Source organism: Danio rerio, chromosome 11 (assembly GCF_049306965.1).
Source record: "Danio rerio strain Tuebingen ecotype United States chromosome 11, GRCz12tu, whole genome shotgun sequence".
Lineage (NCBI taxonomy): Eukaryota > Metazoa > Chordata > Actinopteri > Cypriniformes > Danionidae > Danio > Danio rerio.
The window spans coordinates 20,131,122-20,152,783 of record NC_133186.1 but is presented as its reverse complement, the minus strand read 5'-3'; the positions used below and the strand labels follow the sequence as shown (position 1 = coordinate 20,152,783).

At 36.7% G+C, this 21,662-nt stretch overlaps 1 protein-coding gene across 3 annotated transcripts; it reads left to right on the top strand.

Moving 5' to 3' along the window:
- The first annotated feature begins 325 nt into the window (after positions 1–325).
- Positions 326–20,782, top strand: qrich1 (glutamine-rich 1). Of its 3 annotated transcripts, none has more exons than XM_009305927.5 (12): positions 326–1,100; positions 2,623–2,899; positions 2,993–3,073; positions 6,106–6,243; positions 7,369–8,082; positions 10,751–10,910; positions 12,626–12,780; positions 12,865–12,979; positions 13,057–13,165; positions 16,038–16,189; positions 19,585–19,675; positions 19,808–20,782. In XM_009305927.5, exons 2-12 carry the CDS (start codon positions 2,651–2,653, stop codon positions 19,995–19,997), a joined length of 2,154 nt encoding a protein of 717 aa, XP_009304202.1. In that variant the 5' UTR covers positions 326–1,100; positions 2,623–2,650; the 3' UTR covers positions 19,998–20,782.
- The last annotated feature ends 880 nt before the right edge of the window (positions 20,783–21,662 follow it).

The window sequence follows — 21,662 nt, the reverse complement described above, 5'->3', positions numbered from 1 at the left end:
TTATTAAATACTGCATTTCCAGCTTGTGTAACAATGGTTTTATTATAATAATTAGATTACTATGCTTTTATCATCCATGATAATAGATTCATCAATTTCTCGGTTGAGTATTGAATAGCATGTTTTGATGTACCCTGTAAATTTCTTATTCCTCTCCTACATTTTTTATTTTACCTCTTAAAAATAAAATGCATTCCAAATTATATGTTGGTGTGTTCTTGTTGTGATCTGGCAACCGCGCTCTGCGTTCATGCCATTGTGAGTGTGCTTGCGGCAGCAGTGGAGCCGGAAGGGGGAGCTGCGATTCCGTCCCCGCCTTCACGCTACAGGACAGCCCGGGGTCTAGCGCTGTCACAGCAGGCCTACTTCCGTCAGCTCTATCGCAAACATTATTATTAAAAAAAACACAATTACGGCCATCCAAGCCTTCCAAGCAGCGCATTTGTGTGTTTTCCACTACGGTAGGACATGTTTGCGCCCGGCCGCATCGGGCTTTCAATGCTTTCATTTATGTGTGTAGCAGAATAAGCACACGTCACGACATAAATCGCTCTTAAATGTTGACAAATGCATTGCGCTGCAAAAATACCGAGATAGAGCAAAGCAACCGGACTTGCCGTGTGCACGGCCAGCTTTAGCTGAGCTTTAGTGGGTTTTTGTTTTTTGAACGGCGTGTTTTGGCGGAAATTGCTTTGGCTTTTATTTAAGGTAGCATGGGAAGATTAGCACGCGAGCTCACGTTAGCCCCACATCTGCGCGCGCGATGCCACATCTACCGCGGGAATAATGCTTAATGCCACACAACAGCATATCAAAAATGTATTTAATATCCCAATGCGATTACTTGCGCCCGCTTCTGTGCGTTTTGGAGTTTCACTTGACAAAGGTTAGCGCGTTAGCATTAATGCTAGCTTATTTTCGGGGCAAAGCATTGAGTGGTCCAGTAACGTTGCTTGATTTACCGTAAGCAAAGCGAGTTTACAAACACACAAATACCGTTTATGTTATGTGATCGTTCATATTAAGGTTTGGTTTGTGATTCGAGAGGAGCCTCAATACAGCTCTTTTATTTTGCTTCAAGGGGTCCAAAGTCCAGCAAGGTTAGAGGCTCTTTCAGTCTGAATGCTTCATATACAGAGCTCTTCATCACTAAAATATCACATGAAACACCTTTAATCTTTAGTTTAAGCAATTATCTGTACATTTTAAAAGAATGCTTGCATAATTCACATGTTTGTAGGATTGGCTATTCAAAATTCAACCAGATCTGCATTGTGTGCAGAGATTCTATTGAATGATTGATGTAACAATGTGAAGCGAGCTGCTATGGGCGATTGGGTTTACAGTCTTCAGAGTTAACTGTATGCTATAGGTTTTTCCTAATATTTCAAGCCTGAAACATGGAATATTTTATATTTACCTAATGTATTTTTATTTGCAAATAAATACAATTATTTTCATTTTTAATGTTATTAGTTAGCTTTAAAATAAAACACAAATGAACATTGCAAATCTATGCATGTGAAATCAGAGCTGTTTTATATGTAAACGGATACATGCATGCATCAATGTATTGCAAATTATGCATATAAGCATATTTGTATATTACAATAAAACAAGTTTATTTTGTGCAGTCTCCAAGGGTTTATGTTTCAAGAACGTAAAAAAACGAAAACCGATTTCCTTTGTTTTTAACATATTTTGCCTGGAGAATACAGCGTCATTATAACTCTGCCTATTTACATTTACAAAAATGACTAATGACTAGGGATGTAACAATTCATACCATTCACAATACTAATCTCATGATTTACGATATAGTCACAATTTAAAAAAAAATTAAACAAATTGAAGGTGAAGTGCCCTTTCGTTTTTTTCTTAAATGCTGCACATTTTTTGTAAAATAATAAATTTTCTGCCATAACTAAATTGCTAAAAACAAATGAAAAAAATAAAGAATAATACAAACTAAAGAAGTAAAAAAAAAACATCTTCTCATTTTCGCTATAAAACACTGATGCACAGTGATCGCCATAGCATTCAAAGCTGCAAAGCATAATTTTTTCATATAGACATCTGTGACAGTCGTTCTATTAGTACACGTCTTTTTGCAATATTTGCTCACACTTTGTGTTTCGTCCCACCGATTGCTCGGCGCTGATGTGCAGGTAAAGTAAGTTTGCACCTGTAAAGAGCGCCCCCACTGTTCAAAAAATGTAACCATTCATTCAACATGTCTACCGATTTGAATCGTCACATATTTGAATTGATTTTCAACCGACTCACGGTGAATCGTTACATCCCTACTACAAACACTGTAATGCAGGCCAGGCTAGTAATTGGCAATGTCACCTCGTATAGAAACACTACAGCCCTGCACACAGCCATTAGTTAAATTTGTCATCTTTGTTTTGGTTAGACAAGTACTAACAAATCCAAAGACTGAACACATAACATGCATGTGTGTTTTATAATAGTTTGTTCATTTTTAGAGTTTACACAAAGACAATAATGGTATCTTTGGTAACTCCCAAATGCTGCTGTTGTGTAAATAAATGACCAGAATGCACAATATAAACATGTCTTGTAAATGTAAACGTATACCCTTTGCTTGTGTTCTAGGCTCCTGTACAGGGTGGACTGACCTGTCATGAATGAGCCCATTGAAGGCGGTGCGATCTCGTTCGACGAGTATGTGCGGCAGAAGGCGCGCACTATACCTCAGCACCGCATGAAAGAGTTCCTGGAGTCGCTGGCCTCCAAAGGCCCAGAGGTGTTGCAGGAGTTCAGCCAGCAGACCAGCGGCACCACAACCACAATGGTGTACCAACAGGGTGCCAACTGCATCTACACGGACAGCACAGAGGTGGCGGGCTCATTGCTGGAGCTGGCATGTCCGGTAGGGACACTTCTATGGGCATTTTAGCTCTGAGATAAGATGTGAAAAGCATTAGATTGTTAAAAGTATTATTTCTGCTTTATCTTTGTGCAGGTTCAGGTGACATCGACACAGATCTCACCCCAGCTGGCTGCAGCTGTGCATCAGGCATCTGAACAGCAGATCCAAGTACAGGTTTGATAGCTTTTCCAGTATTTACCAGGGAAGCTGTTTTTGTTGGAATACCTAAAATTCAATCATCAAAAAAATGCTTTCTCAAAGAACGTTTTGATAGTTATTAGGGCTTTTACACCTTTGTTAAGCCTCAGGTAACTCTAGGCTATCGTTAACAGATGATTCAAACTGTACACTCCTAAATCCTGGGTTAATGTTCTAACTTGCATATTTGCAGTGTCACTCTTTCTGATTGGATAAACTGCATGAACGGCAACCTTTTTTCCACAATATCTTATCAGTTATATAAAAAAAGTTGCTATATAGGTCCATACCCATTTTAAAGTCCCAAGAAACCCCTTTGTTTCAGCAGGGTGTTTTCACACCTCTACTTTGGAAAAGTCAGGATAGTGGGCGTGTCCAGCTCTGTTTAGGGGGGAGTGTCGGAGAAGCAAAAGAGGGATGGGTCTGTAAAAAGATTTGCATAAAAATGGGAGTGTCGATTTGGGCACGCACTGATTTTCATCATAACACACACACATACACACAGGGGAGAAAGACTGACTGTGTTTACATGGACATCAGTAATCAAATTATTTGCCAAATTATTAAATGGTGGTCTTTAACTGCAGTTTGGCTCTTTCATTCAGGGAATTCATTCATGCCCCTCGTGACAAACAAGATATTTGGTTCGAGGAACTGCTCTAAGCGTGTATTTTTATGCAATGTTTGTTACCGCATGGTGAATGAGAGAAAAAACTCTCCGCATTTCCCAGAAACTTAGATGCACACGGCAGGTAGCATCAGAAAGCTGTGTGTGTTATTCCTGTCACAAAATGCGGTGAAAATCCTACACGATGGTAAGTTTGATTGTGGTGCTAACATGTTTACACTCAGTGTAATAGTTAGTTCGATACGAACTAACTTTGCCATCTGAATAAACAAAGACCACTGGTTGCTCGCTCACCAAATCTTTAGAGACAGGACAATCAACAGCAACTAGTGCCGCGTCTTTATTAAGAGGTGACAATGCGTCCCATGCACTGTAATCCACACGTAAGTCCAGCTGTGCTCTTATAGAGATAATAACCTTCACCGCAACAAATTATAAAAGGAACACTGCAGGCTTGTTTTACAAACACAACCTGGCGTCTCTCTGCCGTCTGAACACTGTAACATTAATGAATATTAATAAGTGGCACAATGGAGCACGCTGATTGATTTGAACTAAGTCCTACTCATGCATTAATGCAGCACACTCAGAGACGTAATAAGGCACTCCCAGGTACAGATGTCCAGTTTACACGCTGGAATACACGCTAAGATCTCATGGCCGTGACGTAGCTTCAAAAATTCGTTTTTGAACCGGAAGTACGAATTTGTTCGAAATAACACAAAAACAACCAATTTTCCCTTTTTAGTGAAATATGTCTCATAATAGTGTTTTAGCAGTGTGGGACACATATACAACTGTCAACAGCTCAAAAAATGTGTTTTGGTGTTTCGTGACCCTTTAGGCGTCACGGGATGAAATACAAATAGAAAATGCACTCAAAAAATACAAATGAATGAAAACAGAGTAAATCTTGCCATCTCTTGATCACTTCAGTTTCTGTTGTGACATGACCTGATTCAAGTGTTCACCAGCAACAAGCAAACACAACTCCATATCACACTGAACTGAGTTAGCACAGCAATGCAGGGTTAACGCTGCAAATTGGTTTCATAACCTCAAGTAAAACACGGTACCAACACCACTTTCAAATGACAGGTGTGAAACATGTCTTTCCCTGGGATTAAAGGCGGTGTTTAGAACGATAATAACCCAGGGTCAAGCACAGTGGGAAAAACCTTATAGTACTTGGGAAACTAAACAGACGTTTATTATAATAAAAAAAGTGTTTTAGGGTACATTTACACAACATCAAATTTTTGTGTGTGTTTAGACAACAAAAATGCAATTTCGTGGAAGCAGTGATGATATTTGCATATTAATTGCATGTTCAGTGGAGAGCCATTCACAAGTAGTTGAGAAACAACAACTGCAGGGGTGTATGCATCAGAGGTCAGATCATCTACTGGCCTGGCTTTGATAATACAGCATTTTTAGTAGTTTTCACAAATTTCTTTTTTGATGCCTCTTCTAAATAGTAAATGGGAAGTTGGTTCATGATTGTGATGTAAATGTACACTCACAGAAGAATGAATGTCAAATGTGGCCAGAGAGGCAAAAGGTTGAGTATTTGGTGACAACTAATATTTTGATGAACTATGCTTTTATGATGTGTTTTGTAAGCAGGCATGTTTGCTGCTTTTAAAGTCTGGCAGTAATGAAAAGCTTCAATATGCCAAAGGCTTTTCTTTTAATGAGTGGACTGTGAATTTGTCTTATTTTGTTTTGAGTGTAGATCATGAGTTTCAGACATGATGGCTAGTGCTGCCAATTGTTATGATTATCTATCCTTTGTTGACAGAATATTTGCTTTGTCTTTTACTGGGCAGTGTTAATGTCTTTTACCACATAAAATTCAGAAAACGTGTCATTTTGGGTGTTTGTGATTGCTCATGTTAGTTCAATTGAAGAATAGTTGTTGTATATGTAGGCATGTGAAATGCAGTGTGAAGAGTAGCACATTTTCTAGAAAGATTTTGGCACAGTTTGACTAAACTTTAAATTTAGCTAGGATACAAATAATTGATTGAAGATGATAAAACATGTATAGAATTTCAAGAAAATCCTTTTCTTTCCATACAAATATTAAACACAACTGTTTTGAACATGATAGCTGAACACTAAGTCAGCCATTTAGATGTTTTATTTTCTAGTAATGGTTTATTTATTTATTTATTTTTTTTGCATTTCTTTTTTTTAATGATTTTTTCACTATGGATAATATTTATACTAACCTGCAGTTTTGCATGTTCATAACATGCTTTTGCATAAAAACATTGTTATAGGTGACAAAACGTTACTGAGACCTTCATTTTAGGGCCAGTGGACCAATCAGTTGGCAAGCACATGTCATGGTCTAAATACCTCTCTCTATTGACAGGTGCAGATTCAAGGTGAGCAGGGTCAGACAGTGGGCCAGGTACTTCAGGTGGCTTCTCCTACCCAACAGCAGCTACAAGGAGTTACTACAACACAGCTGGTACAACAGGGAGAGCTCACAGAGGAACAACAACAACAGGTAATGTGGAAATACATGACCAGCTTCTACAGTTTTAGCCAGGTTTGGCAAGTAAGTTTACACCTGGTATGTATTTTTGACATTGTGATCACAAGCTGCATTACTAGACACAAATGAAAACAGGATATTAACTTTTAGTCTTCTTTTAAGCACGTCCAATAGTCAGAAATGCTTTTCAACAGATTGCTTTCATAGTGTAAACACTGATGTGGTTGAATGGATTTGAACCGCTACAAAAGCCCCTTACCAACCTAACATGTGACTGTTATGGAATTTTTCATGTGAAAACGCACCAAATCTTAGGGTTTGTATTCTTTAAAAGACCCAAAACCATTTTTATTTTTTTATTTACAACGTATAAGGTTAAAGCATTCAGAAAAATACAAACTATGTAGTACACGGATGATTCAACTTGCAAAAGTGTACGCTGCACATAAACAGGCTGCCAAAGGTAAAGTAAGCAGGTTTGACAAAAAATACTCACTAGTTATTATTATTATTTTTACAGGTTACTAATTTAAAATATAAATCATATTAGCACACAAATCAGCACACAAACCTGCACTTTTGATTTCAATCGACATCCCTGGCATTTAAATGGAATGAACAAACAAAATCTGCATTTTGATTCGGGTGAAGTATATGCCGGTGAAATGATTAACAGTGTACATCGGGAAGCGGGTTTTTGTACCTAACCTTGAGATTGTCTATGCAGTAGCTCTTGTTTGTCACTATTGAGAGCTCCTGTGTGTGGGATTAAAGGGTTACTTCACCCAAAATTCATTTACCCTTTCTCATGTTTTGAACCTTTGAGTGTTTTTCTGTTAAACACAAGATATTTTGAAGAATGCTGGTTGCTGTGACCCATTGACTTCCAAAAAAGAATAAAAAAATAAAAATAAACAATATAATTTAAGGGCTCCCAGCAACCAACATTCTTCAAAATATCTTCTTTTGTGTTTAACAGAAGAAAGAAACTCAAATGGGTTTTGAACATGTGAATGCAAAGTAAATGGTTGTGCATTTTGGCTGACCACTTGTTATTGGATCACTGAAAACATGTTGATACCAAATGAAAACAGAGGCCATGATTCATAGCGTAACACTTGGCTAAATGTCTCTCAGATCCAGGCTCAGCTGGTGGCAGCAGTTGCCGGAGGTCAGCAGATTCAGATCCAAACAGTGGAGGCTCTGTCCCCTCAGCAGCAGGGTTCCCCCAGGGAAGTGGACCGACGAACTGGAGCCTCGCCTGCCGTCCTCCAGCCTGCAAAGAAACGCAAGGTGGACGTCCCTACAGTTGTGTCCTACTCGCTCCCTCAAGGGCAGCAGCTGGCTACCGTATTGGCCATACCGCAGGGCCAACAGCAGGGCTACTTGTCACTTCGACCAGACCTGCTGACCGTTGACAGCACTCACCTCTACAGTGCCACTGGTACCATCACAGGCCCGGCCGGCGAGACCTGGACCATACCCGTGTACTCTGCCCCACAGCAGCAAGGTGTGGCCCACATCGCCATCCCACAAGAGGCCTACAGCACCGTGCAGGTCCAGGCCTCGCCAACCGATAAAGACAAAGACAAGATGATTATCGGTGCATCTCAGGCTGCAGGGGCAGTGGCAGTTCCAGTGTCCAGCTCAGGAGTGACCACTCAGGAGGAAGTTGTACATTCACTGTTTCCTGCGCAGTTTATGAATGGAAACATTCACATCCCTGTCGCCGTGCAGACTGTAGGGGGCGCTTATTCTGGAACAACGCAGGCCCTGCATATATGGGATCCACAACAACAGCAGCAGCACGTGCAGGATGGAGAAGTACAGGAACAACAGCTCCATCTGCAGGTGAATACAGCACTCTTGCTTGTTTAAAGAGATACTTGAACCAAAAATCTTGAATGTTCTCTCATCAATTGCTAGCCTCTGCCTAATCCAATCCTTTAAGAGTTTCTTTATTCTAAAGAACAAAAAGCATCATATTTTGAAGATATATGTGTATTGTCCCCATTGACTACCGTAGTATTGAGGGCTTGGAGATTTGGCCTAAAACCAAAATCTTATTTAGTTGAACATTTTAACTCTAATGTGATTAATGATTGATTATTTTATTGATTTATTTGATTTTTTTGCTCTCACAGTTCATGGACAAGTTTTGTATATTAAATATGCTCACATTTTACAAGTGAGAGATTTTTGAATGAAGGGTGAATTACTTAAGAATAATTGAAGGAAACACACACTATCTACAATCTCTGATTATTTACTAAATGTCAACGATAAACAACTAAAATTAAAGCACACATTGCCTAAAGAACTTGCAATTATGGAAACAAAGAAATTTTTTCAGGGTTTTTCATTTTAAAAGTAGAAAATAAGCAGTAGCTCTTCTAAATAAAATAAAATAAAAGGATAAAATGCAAATCCTGTAGATAACATTTTTAACATTTTTATCTTCTGCTAACAAATATTTTAATGTAAAAAATAATCTCTGGCGCAGCCTTAATGTAGTGCAAAGTAAGACTTAGGGTGCTTTCACATCTGTAGTTCGCTTCAGTTGGTCTGGACCAAGGGCAATAAATGATACATTGTTGCATTTTCTGCCGTCTTTGGGTCGTTTTCACACCACACTGCTGGCTTTGGTCCGAACCAGTTGAAACGAACCAAAATGCAGTAATCTGACAAAATCCACATCTCTCATTGGCCAAATGTTGTTGAACATATTTCCTAAATCGCTTATTGATTGGTCGGAATTCACGTGCGGGGAAAATGCCAATGAACTACCGCAAGTAAACAAAACCGGCAGACACAAAATGTTGTTTTTATTCTTGAGGGAAACTACACATTTTGAGAATGAAGCACGGCCGCGGCTGGAAAACAGGGTTTTAATGCATCGCTCGTCACATCAGGAGGAGGCGTGAAATTAATTAGCTAAACTGTGACATGGTCATCTTGCGGAAATATCGCCAACGATCCATCAGGTAATGTTTTCCCCTCTCTCTCTGTTGGTAAAGCGCTGTCAACAAATATTTTCCTCCATATACCATAATGCACAGCGCTTCGGCCTAAGGCAGCTGGATTAGTCCAAGAGGCACAGTACTTATTGCGATTGGACCTGTTTTAGTACGGATCATATTCTCACCACAAATGAACCGCTCCAGGGTTCGTTTGAAAGCGAACCGAGACCACCTCTTCAAGCAGGTCTCGGTACGCTTATTTTGTCCGCTTTCGGTGCACACTCGAGTACGATTGCTGCATTCTCACCTGCCCAAACGAACCGCACCAAAAGGGGTAACGAACTCTAGTGCGATTCAATCAAACTAAATAAGGCAGGTGTGAAAGCACCCTCAAAAATGGGTCCATTGTCCTACTTGACCAGAGATGTGGCTGCAAAGTGGCAGCAGTAGTATAAATCAGCCTTTAACAGAGTTGGGTCATTTGACTCCACATGTGGTATGGAAAGTGATTAAAAAATTTGTCCTGGAAAATTTTGATCGATTATAGGTTCTAATTGTCAATTTTGTTTAATTTTCGATTAATCACTCTGCCCTAATAGTTTTTCCCCCATAGTATTGAAGTCAGTGGTGATTTACATTTTGGTTTTCTGCATGTCTTCTTTTATTTTCAGCAAAAAATGCTCACACTGTACAATAAGATTGTGTTAATGTATTAATTAACATGAACAAATAATGAACAATACATTTACTAGAGTGTTTGTACTTTGTTATTATTAGCTAATAAAAATAAAGTTGTTCATTGTTAGTTCATGTTAACTCGCAATAGGCATGGGCTGGTATAAGATTCTGACGGTATGATAACCTTGGATAAAAATATCACGGTTTCACTGTATTGTGATTACTGCTCTGAAATATATTATTTTAAAATGTTTGGATTAAAAACCAAACTGCTTTTCCATTTGAACACAATATATTTTATTTTGAGAAACATAAAGATAATTTGGAGCAGTAGCTAAACATGTCAGGCTAAATAATTCAAATAAATCATTGACTTCTGCTGTTCTTATTTGTTTTAAAAACACAGATTTCTTTACAATTTAAAAGGGTAGTATACAATTTAAAAATAGTATACATACCTTAGGAATGGAATAGCAGAAATTTTTTACAGTTTTAAAACTTTAAAAAAAAAAAAAAAGTCTTTTTAAGACTTTTCCAAACCGCGTATACTTTGAAAACAATTATCGTCCGATGCTCACAAGGCTCACAAGGCTTTAAATAATGTTAACACGCACAAGGTTGGAATTTAATAATGCTTAAGTAACTGTTAGACTATGATTAATAAATGCTGTACTAGTAATGTTCATTTCTAATTCATGTTAGTAAATACATTAATGAAACAAACCTTTTAAAAAATGTTTAGAACAAGTTTGTAGAGTAAATATTTTTTTGGGATGAAATATCTCTTTAAATATTTAAAGCTCATGTGTATTTAACCATAGTGAAGATGCTTATTTCTTGTTTAGCAATATGCTGAGATACTGATGTTCTGTGTTTTTCAGGCGCAGACCGAGGCAGAGCCACAGGTAGAGCCTCCTCCTGAGCTGGTCCTCCCAAACACGCTGAAGCCTGAGGACGGGCTAGAGGTCTGGAGGCTTTGGGTTCAGCGCAAAAATGCTGAGCTGGACAAAAATGAACAAAATAAGCTGGCACCTATTGGACGTGAGTTTACTTTTTCACTTTTTTTTTTCTCTCCTTTTCATGATGCTGCTCAATCTAGGCTTGTCACAATCTGAAACCTTCAGTAGCATGTAGCAAAATGAGTAAAATTTTTAGATTCAGTACAAGAGCCTTATATAAAGATTACAAAATTTATCTAAGGCTATGACGTTGACAATTTTCAACTAAAACCAAATTGTTTCTGATTAGCAACTTCTCTTGAATAAAGTGATTAAATGTGAAAAAACAAAATCAACGTTTTTGAAATTTAAGCAATTAGCTGTTTTTTCAAGATTAACTGTTCAATATACTTTTTTTTACTAGTACAGTTTTTCAACATTGACTTTATTTTATTGTATTATTCACAATATGTATTATTATTTCATCTGATTCACTAGAGATGAAAGTGTCATTTCAAATGACCGTTTATATACTGTGTCTGTCTGTCTCTGTGTGTGTATGTAATTAGATTGACTTGAAAGTGACTTGCTAGACCAAGCTACGACTTGACGTGACTTGAAATAAGCAATGACTTGACTTGACTTGACTTGACTTGCTTGATACTTGAAGGTTATGACTTGAAACTTACTTGTGACTTGCACATGTGTGACTTACTTCAACCTCTGGCAAATAATATAAATATTACTTATTTATTATTTATTTGGTAAACAAAGCAAATCTCTCATATAATATATCTACTAAAAGATAGAAAATATTACTGTACAAACTGCATTGTACATAAATCAAATGAAAATTGTTATATTAGTCAATAATATTACTGTACTTAATTAAAAAAAAACAAATAAATATAGACTTACTCAAGTAAAAGAACAGAATTAATGATGGGCTGAAAAATCTGCAGAATTCTGCGCTTGCAGATTCTGTGTGGGCCTTGTGTTAAGCAATTTGGCTGTTTGCACCAGACGAAACACCACAGAAATTTAAATACAGCCATTCAGAAGTACAGAATAGTACACTTACTGAATGAAATGGTATGATTTATAATCTAAATAAAACATATCAAACCTCTTTAACGTTAATAAATGTACATGCTGAATCACTGATATGTGTTGGCTTGCACAAGTTCACAGTTGTCAGTTCTAAAGTTCAATTTCAAATGGTTTATTTTATTTTCAAGATCTAAGGTGAACTATGAGCTTCTGCTTTCAATAGTATGATAATAAATGTCATGTAAAATGGCATTTAAACTCACATTATTAGCATTTAACACTGAATAAAGCACATGAGGTGTACCTGAGCTGATCATTGTCATTTTGTTCTGTTGTTCAGCTGCAAGAAATAAAAGCTGTTTCTAAAGTATAAAATTCGGATGTTTTTTTTAGGACAAAAACTCATTTTAATATGGAAAATATTCCTTCTATCGCATGCTTTTGCTTTTATTTAGAATATGGTTTAAATCTGTCTTAAATCAGCCTTTAGCTTGACAGTCAGGCACACTGCTGTTGGCAATCTGGCAACCTGCGATTATGTGTCTTTTTAACCAGGAGTGTAAATACCTTGTTCGACCACTGGGTGTCAAACTTACATACTGCACCTTTAAGTATGAACTGCTTTGGAAGTGAAAATAAAGAGTTTACTCTAGATTGTTGAAAAAGAGCTTAACAGATTCTCCGAAACTTACAGAGCTATGACCTATTTTTGTTAAGCCTCCAAAGACGTTCACATGCGCTAAAATAAACCTCCGTTTGTCTCTGCAGGTCGACAGCCGCTGCGCTTCCAGGACGATCTTGTGTCGAGTTCAGTGGGAGAGTTGAACCTGGCTCTGTCCCTGATGACTCAAGAGGCCCGTGGGCTGGAGGGAGAGCTGTTCGAACCCGATTCATTATACTATGTATTTTTATGTATACAGAAAGTATGTCAGATTACTCGTAGTCTTTTTGTAATACAGATTCTGTTTAGTTTGCTTAAGCTAATTTTTCTTTTTTCCCTACTATAGTACATGTTTGAGAACGGCAGAGTAGACGACATCTTCTCTGATCAGTACTATAGCCGCTTCTGTCAGTGTTTACACAAAATTTTGGAGGAGTGGAGGCCCAGTATTCATCCTCTTGGTGAGTCTTTTTATTGTTATAAACATTTTTGGTTTGTAATAAACGGAGTGTATCCTAACTGTTCTTGCATTTGCCAGGCTATATCATCCCAAGTCACGTGACAGAGGAGATGCTGTGGGAATGTAAGCAGTTGGGAGCTCACTCACCAGCCACTCTCCTCACTACACTGATGTATTTCAACACCAAGTGAGTCTCCTTCCCTTTTCAGTACTCTAATGCAGGGGTTTTCAAACTATGGGTCGCGACCATACTAGTGGGTCGCACAGTGAACAAAGGTGAGTTGCGCAACGTCACATAGCTTCAGCTATATTTTTGTTGCGGTGAATCAAAACCAGTACAATAACGAGCGAACGACTCTTTAGAGACTATTTTGTTTTTCAAAAAAATCGTTTGGGTTAAACACATGAACTGAAACAGTCTGAATAAGTATTCATTGAACCACTGAGCAGGGCTGGCACGTGGCATAGGCAGTATAGGCAAATGCTAAAGGCGCTGTACATCCAGGGGGGCGCCAGAAATGAGCGCGGTTAAGTTGGTTTTGTTTTCGATATTCCTGACACATTCAGTTATAGCGGCAATAACTCAAAAACCTCTTACCCTAAAAAGATCTAAAGTGTGTTTCCTTCAAAACGACAAAGTTGGTTATGTTTCACAGCTGTCACTTTCTTTTTTTCGCTTGACATTTCGACCAATGCTCCGTTTGAGCACTAGCAATCTGCGTTTCCCCGGGAGAGCTCGTGCTGAGCGAAGCTCTCAGTAAATGACCGTCGGAAAAGTGCTTCTTGTTTTTTTTTTTTCCCTCGTCCTGCGTGTTTTATTTAAAACACAACTAATTTTCTCTTAAATGAGCACAAACAGTTACTAAAGTAGTCGAATGCTTCATTATAGAGCTGTGCATTCTAACATTAACTCCTCTGTTATCAAACAAAACACAATAAGAGATTCATTTGCTGCTCTTCACTAAATGACTATAGTAACTTTAATCAATATGCAGCAATAATATCAAGATCTTTTCTGCAATAACTTTAATAGTATTGACATATTTATCTGACATTTTCCCAGCTTGTTGTAGTCGATCAAAAAGCCATTTAGTTTCTTATGACTAAACACTAGCAGTGGAATTTACTGCGATGTGATGGGGCACCAACTGAAATTTTGCCTAGGGTGCCGAATTGGTTAGGGCTGGGCATGTGACTGAGTCAGATTAATTTGTTTTGAACTGTCACGTGTCTTTTATGCTTAGAAAAGCTTGCAAGTGCTAGCATAAAATCCTTAAAACTTAAACAACACCTGACAACAAAACATTCTGAATATGTCCACAAAGGTTTATCATATTCTCTTCTGAAAAAAGAAGAGTATCTTTGTCAACAAAAAAATGATCACAGCCAACATCCCATAAAAAGCACTTCGAGCCTCATTTTGTGCATATCAAATCGCAAAATCCAAAAAGCCACACACCATATATTTTTAACTGCTTTAAATGGATACATTTTTACCCATTTTTCCATATTAAAATATTATGGTGGGTCTTGAGTTGAATTACTTGCCTAGGTGGGTCCCGGAATAAAAAAGTTTGAGAATCCCTGCTCTAATGCACATGGTGTCAGGATGTGTTTCCATTAATCTGATCACAAGTAGCAAAACACTGCATGGTCTTTTCGAGTGATCAAAACACCTAATTCTTTGCATTAAATTAATTTTTATTCATATACACTTCATCTAATTACTTTTGAAATGTAGACGGTAATCTATATAGCAGTGCTGTATTAGGAAGCCATTGGCATTAACAGAAAAGAATTACAAATATGTATATTTGTTCCTGCTACTCAATTCCTATATTATTATTAACAACTTTTTTTAATCGTTTCATCGAACATCGAAAATGTTCACTGAAAGTAAATGCTACGCAATTAAAGGGATTTATTCTTTAAATGTACAGCAAGTAAATTTTGCAAGCGTGTTATTATCGTAGAATTAGATTTTAGCCAATCAGAATCAAGATCTAGAAGAACTGTTGCATAAATTAGCAATATCACGCTTGTAGCACTGCAATTTGGTTGTATATAAGCACTTCTGTAATTCAAGTGGGATGATGGGTTTATACAGCTATTAGACTGCATATGTGTGTATAAATATAACAAATAAAAAAGTAAAAACAATCAAAACCCTTTTTGTGTGAGGAGCTACTACCTTCTGCCACGGATTCACATCAGCAGCTTGAACGTCTGAACAGCAAAAGCCATTGCTAAACGTGTTAGTTTAGAACAAGGAATTATTTCATTGCATCATGTAGAATATTTTAATTTTTTAGTGATGACACAACAGATGATCTTGCCCACAGATTAGGATTATACATCAAGCTCCAGAATAAGTGTCCATCAGCAAGGTGAACGGCCACTGATGCACTGCTGGGGAAGTGATACACGTAAGCGAAGAGAATGCCTCAGAGATGATTCTAGTAGAATATTGCATGGCTCACAACCAATCAGACTAACTGATTTAATAGTTCTTTGCCATGATGACAGTAAATAATATTTGACTAGATATTTTTCAAGACACTTCTATACAGCTTAAAGTGACATTTAAAGGCTTAACTAGGTTAATTAGTTTAACTAGGCAGGTTAGGGTAATTAGGCAAGTTATTGTATAATAATGGTTTGTTCTGTAGACTAAAACAATAAAAACAAATCTAAAACAATATAGCTTAAAGGGGCTAATATTATTGACTGTAAAATGTTTTTAAAAAATAAAAACTGCTTTTATTCTAGCTGAAATAAACAAATAAGACTTTTTCCCAGAAGAAAAAATATTATCAGACATACTGTGAAAATGGCATTGCTCTGTTTTTGTTCATTTGAGAAATATAAAAATAAAATAAAAAAATACAAAGAGGGGCTAATAATTCTGACTTCGACTGTGTGTATTCGTGTGATGTATGTATGTATGTATGTATGTATGTATGCATACACACACACACACACACACACACACAGACAGACACACACACACACACACACACACACACACACACTGGAGTTCAAATGTCATCTTTTCACAGGTACTTTCACTTGACCACAGTGGAGCAGCATATGAAAGTGGCCTTCTCCAAAGTGCTCAGACATACAAAGAAGAATCCCACCAACCCTAAAGACAAGAGCACCAGCATCCGCTACCTGAAAGGAGTTGGACCACACCATGTCGGACAGAAAGGTTAGGATTTGGGCTAAAATGGCCAGATGTTGTCATGTTACAAAGAAAATTGTAAACTTTAATCAAGAGTTATGCAGTATTTATCTTGTATGTTAACGAAGCAATTGTTTTTTTTTATGATTTTTTAGCTTTAATTGTCAAAAAACATCCAATATTCATTGTTCCAACGGGTCATGGAATTTCAGGAATATCATGGAATTTTAAAGGTTCTGTTCAGTCAGGGAATTTAGATTTTTTTTTTGGTCCAAGACATGGAAAATCAGAGATTTTGAGAAATATGTCTGATTAATGTTGCCTAAAAGAAGTAAATTTTGTAAATTTACACCAATATTTAGGGCATTTCTTGTTTGTTTGTTGTGAAAATGTACACCTTAGTTCTTTCTTTTTTAACCTTAGGAACCATTGGTCTATAATTTATATAAAAGAAGCCCAAAGAAACAAAGAGAAGAAATGTGAATGTGTGCTGCAATAATGTCACATGACATGGCACATGTATGGCAAAAATGTATTGCACACCGGACAACAGGGTTGTGCCGCTAAACGAACACAAAAAAAGTTATTTATCTTTTATATCCGTTATTAATAGCCTATTTAAGTTTTAAGGAGGCTTATAGACTATTTTTCATTTTTTCATTTTTATAGCCTAAAATATATTTTATTTATTTATTGAAAATAAATAATTCGTTTTGCCATTAAAGAATTATTAAACAGATTATTAATAATCTATCAAAGAACATTTTACTGAGCTCAGTAAAAAGTTTTAGGTCAAATAGGCTATTTAATATTAGAGCAATAGGCTAATGCCGACTCGCTGCTGCCATGTCTAAAATGAAACTCCGCTGCCATGTCTAAAATTAAACGTTATGCTAATGCTAAAGGTTATTAAAAAATCAGGCGAAAGGTTAAAAATTATGTTTAGATATGGTTAAATATAATAATTATAATTTTATATATATATATATATATATATATATATATATATATATATATATATATATATATATATATATATATATATATATGTGTAATTTATAATTTATATTTATTATTATTATTATATAACACTGTCGCGCCCGCATGCGATAGTATCGTGTATCGGCGATCTCACAGGGGGGCGAAATGGCGATCTAAAAATTTCTTATCTCGCCCAACACTATTGGACAAGCAATTTTTTTATTACTGAATATAATTTTATACATTCAAAATGATATCTGTAGCAATTTAAAAAATTGAAAGCCCCTCTAATTTTTACACCACTTGCTTAATTTTGAGTTAAATCTGTCACACAATTAAAATCAATATCCAATTTATAAGCTATATGGTATTTATAATAGTGTTTGCACAGATGTAGATGTTAGCATTAATATGTGTCGCTTTCCACAGATTTGTTTTTTAAAGCTGTTATTTATGGTAAATTACTAAAATTACATTCAATTGAACATTTCAGTCGATATTTTTATACGATTCTCAACTAAGGCTGCATTTACACGGCATGTTTCAAGTGACCCAATTCTGAAATATATTTAATTTCTTTCCCTCACATGTGGCTCAGATTGGATATGGCCATGTACACGTAAGCAGGGAAAAAAATGACACTTTCTGATTTACTCAAATCAGATTCAGGCCTTGTTCATATGTAGAAATTTATCCAATATGAATCAGATCTGTGTGTTCGTACTGTATGTGCAGCGTTAGCAGGTAGATCGGATTTTCACCTGTTAATGCGAGTTGCGCATCATTATAAAGAGTAGCAAATGAATTCAACTTTGACGCTCTCATTTCAGAACTGACTTCAGCAGAGTCTCCAATCTTAAATCTCATACACGAGAACTAAAAGAGTTTTGATATTGTCATGCTGTGGCAGAAGTATCTAAGCCTGTTAATGAGAGCGAGAGAGCCCATCATCCGCCACATAAACATTATCGGCTAGACAAACTGTTGCATACATCACATGCATAAATTACGACATGGAAATGACATTAAGATGTCTACTGGTTTAAAAGGGCAGGGTTCTTATGGGTGCTGGAAATCCTGGAAAATGCTTGATTTTTTTTAATATAATGTTTTCAAGGTTAGAAAAGTGCTTGGATTTTGAACAAAGTACTTGAACCTGCGTGAATTTGCAGGGCTTAAAATTGTGACTGTTTTGGTTGCATTAGTGCAAAATTTTTATCTATGTGACCTCAACATATATTTGGGAGCATTTGTGCGAGTGCATAAATTGTTGTCGTGCGACCAGTTTTCATTGCAAAATGTTCAGCGAATGCGCGCATTTATGAAGCTAAAAATAAGCCAAAACAATCTGAATTTGAATTGTGTTAAATTGATTTATTAACAGTTGTAATTTAATAATACTGATTATGTCCTATTATAAATGTTTTGAATTTGTATTTCTTATCTTGATTATTGAACATTTGAAATTTAAGACAATTTCATTTTTTAAGTCAGATTTTTATAGACATATTTTCAAACCTTAAACGACAATCCAATGACTGTAAAACAATAACAATGCACATGAAATATCATGAACGACTGGTCATGAAAGTTTGGTACTACAGCCAAACAAAATCTTTCTGTAAGCTCATTTTTTAAGATATCAACTTTAGGTCGAAAAAGACCAAACTTAAAAGCATACTTCATCGAATAACTAAACTTTTTTAAATGTATTTTTTAATCATTTTTGGGTAAATGATTTTTGGGTAATTTTTGGGTAAACTATCCCTATGTTCTAAAGTGCTCATCAATTTTTTTTAAATAGCACAATGGATTTAGATGTGAAAAAGTATATACAATATATATAAATGTAATTAACCGTGGTTATTAGGTGCTGCAAAAGCATACAAATGCACTTTGAAAGTGCATGAAAAGTGCTGGAATTTGAAGTTAGAAAAGGTGTAAGAACCCTGAAAGGGCCTAGATTAAAAGAACATGGCCAAATGAGAGCTTTTCTATCATAACTATAGTAAAACAACTTGTCAAAAAGAATAATAAAAAATGAAACCCTGCAAACAGATTAAATACAGGAATGAAGAATTTTCAGCTGTCAGTCAGCGCCCGCTCTTTTTTTACTTGCTCATTGCACCTTTTGCCTTGTGCCGTGTAAATACAGACAATCAGATACAGGTCACTTTTAAAAATGATGTAAGCTGGTCATCAAAACATCCAAACAGTCACAAAATTAGAACTGGCCATCAAGATCTGCAGTGTAAATATGGCCTTAGATATCCAGACATGCTCATGGAAGTTTCTACAAACCGCATTGGTAAATGGGTAAACTGATTCATGCTAGTCTACCACAGATGCCCATGAAATATAAAATAATGCAAATGAATGAAAATAAATTTGTCAAACTGTGTCAATTCTTAAGTAATTATCCATATCTTTCATTGTTCCAGTGACTGATGACATGTACGCAGAACAGGCTGAAGACCCCGAGAACCCGCTGCGCTGTCCCATCAAGCTCTATGACTTTTACCTCTTTAAATGGTGAGGCTAAAATGCTAGTGCTAATCTTTCATACATGTCGATTTTTGTTTAACTGTCTTGGCTTTGGTATAATATACAAATAAGTGCTGTCTTTACAAAATATTCCCCTCTTCTTCATTTGACTATCGTCAGCCCTCAGACTGCTAAGGGTCGCAATGACACGTATTACCTGACGCCGGAGCCTGTAGTGGCACCCAACAGCCCCATCTGGTACTCCACTCAGCCAATCACGAGCGAGCAACTGGAGCACATGCTAACACGCATCATGATGGTGCGGGAAATCCAAGAGATTATCTCCATCACGCAGACCAGCGTTCAATGAGAGACGACGCTTAAGGGGAAAAGGAAAGAAGTGAAAGATGGATGGATGGATCCATGGATGGATCTCCAGCGTCATCCAAACAGACTGAATTACATTTCCTCTGCGGCATCTCTTTATATTCATCCACCACTAAAAGGAGAATCAAGTGGAGTTTTGGATGAGCTGGATTACGTGCATAAAAGCCTTTTGTTTTGTTTTGTTTTTAGAGACAGGAACTTCTTTCTGTTTGTTCGCCTAATGAAACGTATTCAGATCCCAGATCCCTTGATGTGTGCATTTCTCTCTTTCTGCCATGTATGTTACGCTCCATCCCTTCTCCCACTGTCCGGTTTCATTTTCTTTCAATAAGTGCTGAACTTTAAGGATCTGGTGGTTTCGAAGAATGATTTAAGGCATTTTTGTTTTGGTAGTGGACTGGAACACATCAGGTGTTTAAAAACATGGCCTCATCCATCTGTAACCGTTAACACATCCCTCGCTCGCCTCCGGGAGCTTTTGCAGTAGCAGAGATTGCGTACCTGAGGAGTGTATTATACATCAAGACTTTTTGGTTCTGTTTTTATTTGATTTTTTTTTATATACATATATATATATATACACTCACACATGCATCTATGGTAATCTGATATGTATTGATATTATAGTGGTGCTGGAGAACTGAAGCCTGTGTTTTCAAACATGCCTTTTTGTACAGTGAATCACCTGTGGTGTGTTGTCTTTGAGTCTTTCTGCAGTCTGGCACACAAACACAACACACAGGCAGAATAAATTTCTTTGTAAGTAGATCATCGAGTTATGACATGCATTGTTGAATTAAGTGCAGCAATTTACACTGAGGTGTTTTTACAAAGGATTTAAATGAGGGATTTGCCAAAGCGTTTTTTTTTTTCCTTTTCTTTTTTTCTTTTTTTACGTTTATTGGCTAATTCATATTAATTTGTATAATGCCATTCTGACATTTTAGTACAATTTGCTCATGCCCAATAGCGGGGTGAGGTTTGAGGACAGGCTTCTCTTTAAAACATGAAATCTTATAATTTAGCCACTTTTCAAATTATGTTTACTCATGAGATCGGGCTGAACTTGAAGTTGTAGATTTTTAAATAAGTTTCACGTTATTGGTGATATAAAAATTTTATATATATATATATAATTTGGTTTAAAAAAATCTTTATTATATTTAGAAATGTATTAACAAAGGGATTTAAGCAAAGCTCCAAATGTTCCAAATTCAGATTTAAAAATGACAAAATAAAACTCATAATATCTCATTCATTCAAGAACCAAATAAACAATATTTATTTATGGCAATATCACACTTGTAGCAGTGCGATATGACTGAATTGAGACTGGTGGGAGGCATACTTTGGCACGTCGCCACAGGCTGAGTGTCTTAGTGTGCTTTCACACCTAGGCTTTTTTTTTAGAACCTGTCTCGTTTGCCCAGTTAGCGCGGTTCGTTTGGCATATGTGAAACCAGTAATCGCGCTCGGATCTGCGCCAAATCAAACGGTCCGAGATCGCCTGAATGAGGTGGTCTCGGCTCGATTGTAGTGAGAGCGAAACGATCCGAGCCCGGCTATATCACAGTGATTTATGGATATGTAATAGGCATATATGGCTATAAGAAGAGAGAATTATGAGTAGGGCGAATTGTCAGTCTCA